This window comes from Chiloscyllium plagiosum, unplaced genomic scaffold (assembly GCF_037043375.1).
Source record: "Chiloscyllium plagiosum isolate Xiang-an unplaced genomic scaffold, Cpla_swu_hap1 HiC_scaffold_49, whole genome shotgun sequence".
Taxonomy (NCBI): domain Eukaryota; kingdom Metazoa; phylum Chordata; class Chondrichthyes; order Orectolobiformes; family Hemiscylliidae; genus Chiloscyllium; species Chiloscyllium plagiosum.
Window position 1 is genome coordinate 4,862,101 of NW_028270187.1, and position 10,841 is coordinate 4,872,941.

At 45.2% G+C, this 10,841-nt stretch overlaps 1 protein-coding gene across 3 annotated transcripts; it reads right to left on the reverse strand.

The window, feature by feature from the left end:
• Positions 1–2,687: 2,687 nt before the first annotated feature.
• LOC148135418 (uncharacterized) lies at positions 2,688–10,028 on the reverse strand. 3 transcript variants are annotated; one of them, XM_087984653.1, is made up of 3 exons: positions 9,523–10,028; positions 7,670–7,839; positions 2,688–6,419 (listed from the first exon to the last, which is right to left on the reverse strand). In XM_087984653.1, the coding sequence occupies exon 3, from the start codon at positions 6,056–6,058 to the stop codon at positions 4,928–4,930; it is 1,131 nt and encodes a 376-aa protein (XP_087840779.1). In that variant the 5' UTR covers positions 6,059–6,419; positions 7,670–7,839; positions 9,523–10,028; the 3' UTR covers positions 2,688–4,927. The 3 variants fall into 3 exon arrangements, with proteins under 3 accessions (XP_087840779.1, XP_087840778.1, XP_087840780.1); XM_087984652.1 differs by having other exon boundaries at positions 7,817–8,271; positions 9,523–9,629; XM_087984654.1 differs by lacking the exon at positions 7,670–7,839.
• Positions 10,029–10,841: the final 813 nt, after the last annotated feature.

Here is a 10,841-nt window from a genome sequence, read left to right on the forward strand (position 1 = left end):
AAGTTAAAAAACCCCTACCATATCCACCCTATTATTCTTACAAATAGCTGAGGTCTCCTTACAAGTTTGTTTCTCAATTTCCCTCTGACTATTAGGGGGTCTTTTATACAATTCCAATAAGGTGATCATCCCTTTCTTATTTCTCAGTTCCACCCAAATAGCTTCCCCGGATGTATTTCCAGGAATATCCTCCCTAAGTACAGCTGTAATGCTATCCCTAATCAAAAATGCCACTCCCCCTCCTCTCTCGCCTCCCTTTATGTCCTTCTTGTAGCATTTGTATTCTGGAACATTAAACTGCCAGTCCTGTCCATTCCTGAGAAACGTTTCTGTAGTTTCCTGTGGTGATGTCATTTCCTGATCTTTTTCTCATGAGGTGGTAAATGGGATCCAAGTCAATGTGTTTGTTGGTGGAGTTCTGGTTGGAATGCCATGCTTCTAGGAATTCTCATTCATATCTGTGTTTGGCTTGTCCTAGGATGGATGTGTTGTCGCAGTCAAAGTGGTGTCCTACCTCAACTGTATGTAAGGATACTAGTGAGAGTGAGTCATGTAATTTTGTGGCTAGTTGATGTACATGTATCCTGGTGGCTAGTTTTCTGCCTGTTTGTCCAGTGTAGTGGACTCATATCCACAAGTCTCTATAATTGAGATGCATGGTTAAGGTTGATGCTCAGAATCTTTTTCCAGGAATTGAAATGTTTAAAGCTAAGAGGCATGCATATAAGGTGAGAGGGGGAAAGTTCAAAGGAGACATACAGGGCAGTTTCTTTTAAACATAGAGAGTGGTAGGAGTGGAACGCACTGCCAGGGGTGGAGATGGAGGCAGATACGAAATGGGTATTGAAAGGACTTTTAGCTAAGTAAATTAATATGCAAGAAATGGACGGTAGGCAGAAGGGATTAATTTCATTTGGTGGCATGTTCCGCACAACATCGTGGGCTGAAGGACCCGGTCGTTTGCTGTACCGTTCCATGTTCAGATTTAATGCAGTGTATATTTCGGATGAGGATTCATTCAAATTGATTGAAACTGGGTAGAATGCGTTTAGAATATAGACTGAATAGATAGAAACTTCCATTTCATCGGTGGTGTTTGACTTTGAACATATCTGGAAATGGTGCTCAATGTGTCTCTGATTCAGTCCACTTTGTGACTGTGGAAAGGATGTTCTTCGCTCTGACAGCAGTAACATACCTGCTGTTTGTTCGAAGCAGCTGGTCACACTTGGCTCTGTACCGAGGGAATATTACATTGTCTTGGTCCTTTGAGTACTTGCCTGGAGGAAGGCAAAGGAGGTACCTCCTGTAAATCAACATCAGTTGTGATTGGCAACATCAATGTAACATTCAGTTAATGATCATTATGATTTTTATTTAAAGCCAGCAAATTAAACAAAACCATGGGTCTGATTCCACTCCTGCCCTGATCTGCTCTTTGTCCATTTTTTCTTAAAATTCTAAGACTAATTGAGTGAGATCCAGAAACTAAATAACATCCATAAATGGGACTACCTGATGCAAGTGGATATGTGAGTTCAGTTATTGTTCTATACCTGCCAGTTCCAGCTTGGTGAATGTGAGAGTGTAGTTATCAAACTGTAACATTCATTACATGGTCAATATGTTTACATATTCACACTGCAGAGACTGGCAGGGTCCAATTGATAAGTATCGAATCATAAAAATAATACAGCACAGAGGGGGCTATTCAGCCCATCTTCTCCATGCCAACCCAAAGACACCCAGATGCCCTTTCTCATCCCACCTTCCTGTCACAACCCATAGCATTGCAGTTTACAGAACTCAATGTGCAGGTCCATGGATTTTTGTTTAAAAGAGTTTAGGGTCTCTGCCTGCACCACCAAATCAAAGTTAAAAATCACACAACACCAGGTTATAGTCCAACAGGTTTACTTGGAGGCACTAGTGTTCGGAGCACTCCACAGGTGCTTGTGGAGTGTAAGACACAGAATTTATAGCAAAAGTTTCCAATGTGATGTAACTGAAATTATATATTGAAAAAGGCCCGAATTGTTTGTTAAGTCTCGCTTTAAGAATCATGACCACCAAATCAGGCAGCGAATTCCAGATACCCACCACTCTGCATAAAACACATTTTTCCTCTCATATCATCTAATTCTACAGCCGCTTGGTTTGAATCAATGATCCCTGGTGTTTGAACTCTCTTCCCAAGGAAACAGGTTCCTCTCATTTCTCCCTCTCACTATTTCGTGAAAAATCACACAACATCAGATTATAGTTCAACAGGTTTATTTGGAAGTACTAGCTTCCAGCGTTCTGCTCCTTCATTAGTAGCTCACTATTTAGTATTCCTTTATCATGGCACCTCTGTTCCAAGAAATGTAACCCCAACCTCTTCAATCTGTCCCAATAGCTACAATTCACCAGCCCGGGCAACATTCCAGTAAATCTCCTCTGCACTCTCTCCAGAGCAATGACGTCCTTCCTGTGATGTGGGGACCCGACTGCACACAATACTCCAGTTGTAGCCACCAGTGCCTTATACAGTTTCATTATTATATCCCTACTTTTGTATTCCATCCCTCTTCCCATGAAGAAGAGCATTTCATGTGCCTTCTTTACAACCCGATCTATCTTGCACACCAAGATCTCTCACTATATTCCCATTTACTGTTTGACTTCCCAAAATGCATTCCCTTATCAGAGCTGAACTCCATCTGCCACTTTTCTGCCCAATCCACCAAACCATCTATGATAGATTTGGAGCTTACAGCTATCCTCTACAGTATTCACTACGCGGCCAATTTTTGTGTCACCTGCAAATTTCACAAATTCGTCCACCACATTCAAGTCCAAATCATTAATGTATAAAACAAACAGCAGAGGTCCCAACACTGAGCCATGCAGAGCACCACTTGAAACAACTTTCCATTCACAAGAGCAGCAATCAACCATTACCATTTGTTTTCTGTTACTAAGCCAACTTTGCATCCAATTCAACACATTACCATGGATACCACAGCTTTTACTTTTTGGACAAGTTTGCTGTGATGCTGCTGCTCCTTTAACAATCTTGTAAAAGACACAGGCTCTGAAAAGTCTGACTTGATGGGTTTTAGGGCCATTTTGATTATAGCTAACAGGTAATACTTCAGGCAAAAGGCTTCCAAATGTTTAAAAAGAACATTTGAACAATGAAAGGGGAGTGGCACAGTTTTCCCAGCTCAGCTTTTCTCTGGTTTGATTAGGTTTTTGGCTGTCTGGCTGTTGACTGAAAGCAATCAGGCAGTTGAAAAAGCTGTTGAACCCAAAGAAGCAGGTCCATGCTGGTACTCTCTCTCTGACATCTCTCCTGTAAGACCCTGTGTTGGTTTTACCTTTTTGTGCCAAAGGGTGTTTGTGGGGATTGTTGCAAGTATTGGGAACAAAATCATTAAGTTCGTATAATCTGTTGGGTTTTCGGATAGATTAATTTATTTAGCATTCTGTTCCCTTATAAGACATAGCATTTGTTTGTGTTTCATTTGATAGATCTTGTAAATAAATTCTGTTTTGTTTAAAACCATAAGGTTTGACCAGCTACATCACTTCTGGAATATCCGCATTACACCTGCTTAAAACAACTAGCAAAACAACAGGCTACTTGAAATGTTTTGAGGGGATCTGGCATAGTCTGTACCAGTTTGGGGGCTCTTTGCAGGATTTGTTCTCTAGTTCTGATTTGGGATTAGGGTTGCTGGACTCTAAAGCAGTGAGTGGTAGGTGTTAGTGTCTTTTGTTCTGGGTTTTGAATTCAGTTGGTTTAAACAGTGTTTGGGAGAGCAATGACTCTTTCAGTCAACAAGAGTTTTCTGTGGGGGTGAAAGAAGTGATTTTGGGGCTTTTACAAAAGGTGATTTAAGGGTAAGCTGCTGGAAATAACAGACAATTTGGGATTGAGGCTGTGTCCTTCCATGAGGAAAGGAGAGATAATTACAGCAGTAGCTCAGCATTTACATTTGTTGGAAACACCATCAGAATCTTTAGAGATGGCTAACATTCAATGGAAAATTCAGCAACTTGAGTTAGAGGCAAAACAGAAGGAAAGGTCGACAGAAATGAAATCTTTTGAATTATGATTAAATACAGAAGAGAGACTGAGGAGAGAGAGAAAAGGAGAGAAGGGAAAGGAAGAAAGAGACGGAGTTTGACCTTTGGAAATTGGCACTTCCTGAATTAGTGAAAACTCATGTGGAAGAGCAGAGAGCTATAATGGCAAGGTTGGCAGCTGAAATGGCTGATGGTTATGAGTTGGTCCATAAGTCAAACTTTGGCTTCCAAAACCTATTTCAATCCATGAGGGATAGAAATTGAGGACAAGAAAAATCCTCACATGGAAAGGAATTGATCTCGGTGAAGATCATAATAATGACTTACCACAGGGTAAAAAGGAAACCCTTGAAGGGGAAAGAGAAGTTAAAAAGCTCTGGTGTTTTCACTGCAATACAGGATGCTACATAAATCCGTGTTGGTGGTTAGGAAAAACACTGGGAAGCCAGATGTAGGAAACAGGATAAGCCAGTGAATTTTATTGGAGAGGTAACAGAAAGCACAATGGAGGTTCGAAATCTGCACCAGAATGTACAAGCTGGTTGGAGGTACCAGAGCTTCTTAAACCATCCACCTCTGAAGGTAAAGTTTACTCGCATAGGCCAGGAGGAGCAAGTAAAGTGGTTACAACTACACTGCTGTGGGTCTGGAGACACACATAGGCAAAACCGGGTAAAGGATGCAGCTGGGATCACTGAGTGAATCCAATCCACAATTGCAGTTTCCTTCCCTTAAAAGAGCATGAGTGAATTAGACGTTTTCTCTTCGCCAAAACTGTTTTCATCATTCGATTCAGAACTGCAGATTTCTGCCCGAATTCCAACTCTGCCATCTTGCGCTGTGGGATTTGAACTCAGAAATCCTCAGAGCAGGGTCGACTGTCCAGCCAGTGAATGGCACGAGGCCGTCGCTCTTTCAATCCCCCTGCAATGGCACGTGAACTCACTGGTGCTTCCGCTGGTGGGAGGAGTGGATAAAGCCCTTCCCACTTAGAGCATGTGAATGGTCTCTCCCCGGTGTGGACTCGCTGGTGTATCCACAGGTTGTCCACCTGACTGAATCCCTTCCCGCACACGGAGCAGGTGAATGGCCTTTCTCCGGTGTGGACCCGCTGGTGGGTCAGCAGGGTGGAAGAATCGAGGAATCCCTTCCCGCATTGAGAGCAGGCGAACGGCCTCTCCCCGGTATGAACCCGCTGATGGGTCATCAGCTTAGCCGAGCAAGTGAACCCCTTCCCACACTCAGGGCACCTGAAGGGCCTCTCCCCTGTGTGGACCCACTCATGCCTCTGCAGATTGCCCAGCTGACTGAATCCCTTCCCACACACGGAGCAGGAGAACGGCCTCTCCCCTGTGTGGACCCGCTGGTGTGCCAGCAGACCAGAGGAATTGCTGAAGATCTTCCCACACTCGGGGCAGCTGAAGGGCTTCTCCCCGGAGTGGACTGACTGGTGGGCCAGCAAGCTGGAAGAGCGGTTAAAGGTCTTACCGCACTCTGGGCAGGAGAACGGCCTCTCCCTGGTGTGGAGCTCCTGGTGCCTCATCAGGTTGGAGTAGCAGGTAAAGTCCTTCCCGCACTTGGGGCAGGAGAATGGCCTCTCCCCGGTGTGGACCCGCTGATGCTTCAGCAGGGCGGAGGAATCGGTGAAGGCCTTCCCGCATTCAGGGCAGCTGAAGGGCCTCTCACCCGTGTGGACCCGCCAGTGGGGCAGCAGGTGGGAGGAGCGGGTAAATCCCTTCCCACACTCAGGGCAAGAGAATGGCCTTTCTCCGTTGTGGACCCGTTGGTGGGCCCAGAGGGTAGACGCATGTGTAAAGCCCTTCCCACACTCAGGGCAGGAGAACGGCCTCTCCCCGGTGTGACTGCATCGGGCAGACGGGACACGAAAGCCTTTCCTGCAGTCGCCACACTTCCATGGTTTCCCCACGGGCCGGGATTCCTCAGGTTTCTCCATGGCTAAAGCTTCAGCTATACACAAACGCATGTAGAGCCCCTTGCCACCATGAATCCTCTTTCCAGGCTGTATAAATGTTTCAGGTTCCACACTCAGTGTGCTGCAACACTGGGCTCTTTCATCCCACTGATGCTGAAAACGTACTGAAACAGGAACCTAAAAAGCTTTGCTCCATCTGACAGGATCCTTGTCTAAAATCGTTGCAGTCCCAATGGATTTGAGTGACTTGCAGACATTGAAGTGAAAGTGAGAACTGCAGACCCTGGAGAGTCAAAGTCGAAAATTGCTTTGCTGGAAAAGCACAGCAGGCAGCATTCACATAGGCGGCCAGTCAGGCATAAGCCTTTCATCTGTTAATTTTGAAACATCCACCTTTAAATCTTCAAATACTCTATAAGAAGAGATTACAAAACTCATCACTATCAGTCCAAAGTAGAATTCCACTTTCTGTGGAACATTCTTTTCTTTTGTTATTCTGAAACATTGAAAGCACCATCCCACACTGTCTTTCTCCTGCTCTGTTCTCACTCCACTCTAACTAATTCTCCTGAAGGTGCTGTTTCAAGATCTTACAGGGGCAGAAAAGCAAAAACGTCAAGACTGACATCTCTTTGAATTTTGGATAACTCCACCTGAAAAGTTAATATCTTTTATAACATTTTGAAACTGCTGAGATTGAGCGGGACTGATTTTGGGAGGCAAAAAAAGTGTGTAAATTAAGGATGAAACTGCAATGCAGCTTCTTGAGAAACAACTGTACACGAAATCGGTAACGTCCCCGGGAAGGGTGTTGGGGTGGATGAATAAGACATCAATGCATTGACACTGATACCTGAGAGAAACTGAGCATACAAACGTGCCAAACGTTAGTGGCAAGCCAGAGTAATAGAGATATCCCAACCTAATATAGCCTCACTGGCCCATATCCCTCTAAACCATTCCTTTTCATGTACCCATCCAAATGCCTTTTAAATGTTACAATTGCACCAGCATCCACCACTTCCTTTGGCAGCTGATTCTTCACACAGACCACCTCTGAACGAAAAAGTTGCCCCTGAGGTCACTTTTAAAACACCCCCCGCCCCCAATCACCTTAAACCTATTATCCTCTACTTCTGGACTCAACCATCAGGATGGAAGATTGTCCTATAGGGAGAGGCTGGATATGCTGGAGCTATTTTCCCTGGAGAGTCGAAGGCTGAGGGGTGACCTCATAGACATTTATAAAATCATGATGGCATGGTTAGGATAAATAGACAAAGTCTTTTTCCCTGAGGTGGGGGAGTCCAGAACTAGAGAGCACAGATTTACGGTGACCAGGGAAAGATATAAAAGGGACCTAAGGGTCAACATTTCCACACAGAGTGGTGAATGTATGGAATGAGCTGCCAGAGGAAGTGCTCGAGGCTGGTAATTGCAACATTTAGTAGGCATCTGGATGGATATATGAATCAGAAATGTTTAGAGGGATATGGGCAAGTGCTGGCAAATGGGACTAGATGAGGTTGGAATAACTGTTCAGCATGGACAAGTTGGACCTAAGGGTCTATTTACATACTATACATCTCTATGACTCTAAATGTCTCTCGGGTCACCCCTCAGCCTCCGGTGCATGTGGGAAAACAGCCTCAGTATATTCACCTCAAACCGTGGAGACATCCTTGTACATCTTTTCCGAACCCTTTCAAATTTCACAATATCCTGTCCGGGAGCAATAGGAGACAGAGCGGACATGACATGGAGTCCAGGAGGGTGCAGGGAAGGTAAGGACACTGTTTAAATTCTTACTTTCTGAACTTGCAGCCTTTTTCCTGTTCAGGAGCAGCGGGCGACAGAGCGAAAGTGACGTGGAGACCAGGAGGGTGCCGGGAAGGTAAGGAATTAGTATGTATTTTGGGCAACGACTAAACCCGAGATACTAGACATGTAATATCTCCCTCTCGCATTCCCCCTCCGCTAATCAAAAGAAAAAGACTCTGTAAGGTAAGGGTTTTTTATTTTGTCTTTCTTTTGTTTCATATATTTAAGTGCATTGTTTGGTTTTAGTTAGTCTATTTAAAGCTAAGGCTTACAATGGCAGGGGACCTGAGATCGGTGGCATGTGCCTCTTGCTTGATGTGGGAGCTCAGGCAAGTGGCGGATGTTCCTGACTTCTTGCATGAAGTGTGTCCAGCTATAGTTCTTGTTTGACCGCATGATGGCTCTGGAGCTGCGGATGGACTCAATGTGGAGCATGCACGATGCTAAGGAAAGCGTGGAAAACATGTTTAGTGAACTGGTCACACGGCAGGTTAGAATTGCTGAGGGAGACAGTGAATGGGTGACCAAAAGACAGAAAAAAAAGAGTAGGAAGGCAGTGCAGGTGTACCCTGTGGTAATCTCCCTCCAAAACAGGTATATTGCTATGGATACTGTTGAGGGAGATGGCTCACCAGTGAAGGGCAGCAGTTGCCAAGATCATGGCACGTGGCGAGAAAAAGATTCATAAGGCCAGAGTATGAGGGATTTCAATTGTAAGGGTAGTAGATAGTCGGTTCTGTGGCCAAAAATGGGACTCCTGGAAGGTATGTTGCCTCCCAGGTGCTCAGGTCAGGGATGTCACCGATCGGCTGCAGAGCATTCTAAAAGGGGAGGGTGAGCAGCCAGCTAGGCACCAACAATATAAGTAAAAAATGAGATGAGGTCTTGAAAGCAGAATTCAGGGAGCTAGGAGAGAAGTTAAAAAGGAGGACCGCAAAGGTAGTGATCTCGGGATTACTACCAGTGTCACTGTTAGCCAACGTAGAAATAAAACAATAGGCAGGATGAACATGTGGCTTGAGGGATGGTGTATGAGGGAGGGGTTCAGATTTGTTGGACATTGGGACCGGTTCTGGGGAAGGTGGGACTATTACAAATTGGATGGTCTACATCTGAACCAGACTGGAACCAGTGTCCTTGGGGGAGTTTTTGCTATTACTGTTTGGGGAGGTTTTAAACTAATGTGGGAGGGGGCAGGGAATGAGAAGACAAGTAGACAGCGAGGTGGAAACTGGAGACGGCAAGAATCATGAAGATAGCACTAATGGGGGGCGGGGTGCAGACCAGAATTGCACACAGTATTCCAAGAGTGATCTTCCCCATGTCCTGCACAACCTCAACATAACCTTCCTTCTCCTATTCTCAGAGGATCGGGAAAGTTCTCAAAACTTAGAAAAGACAACTAGGAAAGAATGGAGGGACAAACCGAAAAATTGAGGGTCAGATTGGAAGCATCAACGCCTCGGGATGGGGGAAGAAAACAGAATGTAGCGGAGACAAGACGGAGGAAGAACAGAGGATGCAAAACCATTGCAGCCAGTTTGAAGATGCAACGAGGGATATTGCATGCACTTTTAACTGTTGTATTTAGTTGTAGGGACCGTGTGCATTTTAAAAGTAAAAACAGAAAAGATTTTTCCCCCTTCCCCTTCCCAATTTCGGTCCCCCCTGACCCCGGTAATGAACACACATACTTGAGTTTGCAAAGTCTGCACCCTCCCTGAGTTCACTCCAGTTGCTACAAGTGAAGAGATTGCCCCCTTCTCTCTCTCTGCCTCCCAGGTCGAGGATTTGCCCAGAGGAGGGAGATTCACTCTGAAACTGAAAAAGCCACTTCCGCGTTGTGACGTCAAAATGGGGCGAGGATCAGGACGAGGTCGACGGCGGAAACCGCATTGCGCCTGCTCCGGACGGCCAGACGGCTGGCCCGCACTGCCTCTGTGTTGCCCTGCAGTGTACAGGAGAGTACAGTTTGCAAAAATCCCTTCCTTTCAGAGAAATCCTACAATGAAAAGCAGGTCACTCAGCCTAACGAGTGCACACCAACCCTCCGGAGGGTAACCCACCCAAACGTATTCCCCTACCCCTCTGCATTTATCCCTTACTCGGTTAGGTAAATTGGCCATGCCAAAATTGCCCATAGTGTTAGGTCTGGGTGGGTTGCTCTTCGGAGGGTCGGTGTGGGCTTGTTGGGTCGAAGGGCCTGTTACCACACTACAGGGAATCTAATCTAATCTAATGCACCCAACCTACACATCCCTGGACATTATCGGTAATTTAGCATGGCAAACCACAATAAGCCTCACATGTATTATTTCGCACAACCAATCTATCGCAACCAGCACATCCTTGGGCACTATGGGTAATTTAGCATGGCCAATTCACCCTAACCTGCACATTCTGGTCAGTATTGGTAGTTTCAGAGAGTAGAGTCAATCAAGAAAACGCCTGTTAGACCATAGAACTTTGTTTCATTGTAGCTGCTTCTCTCAGTCCTCAGCGGTAATATTAAATCAAACTGAAATAAAACCTTGAGCTGAGAGAACTGGTCGCTCGCCTTTCATTGTACAACTATTTAAAAAAAAGGCATCTCCTGATTGTTGAGTCAGGCTATGCCTATTCACTATTTCAGCACCACTGCCTTTACAAACGCTTTTGAAAGAAAACAAAACAGGGACAACATAACACTGTTACAGGGGCAGAATTGTCTCAAAAGCATGCAGTCTGTTTGGTTGAGACAGATGTCTTGAAGTTTATTAACAACACTCAATTTTGCAAGACCTCAGGCTGAGACACATGTGGGTTCTGTGCTTATTGATGCATCCCATGACTATAACATGACATGAGGCTGACTGCGTGACCACACATTGCACAGTGACTACTGAGGTGAAGGAAGAACCTTTGCAGTGGAATGTCACACAGTGTGAGGTGATCCTCCTGCCCGAAATGTGCATGTTCTTTCTGTGAGTCATGCAATGCTACAAAGAGACTTCATCATCACATCTTCAAAAAG

Excerpts from the sequence above, each read along its gene's own strand:
- LOC148135418 (XM_087984654.1), bottom strand. The coding sequence starts at position 6,058 with ATGCGTTTGTGTATAGCTGAAGCTTTAGCCATGGAGAAACCTGAGGAA.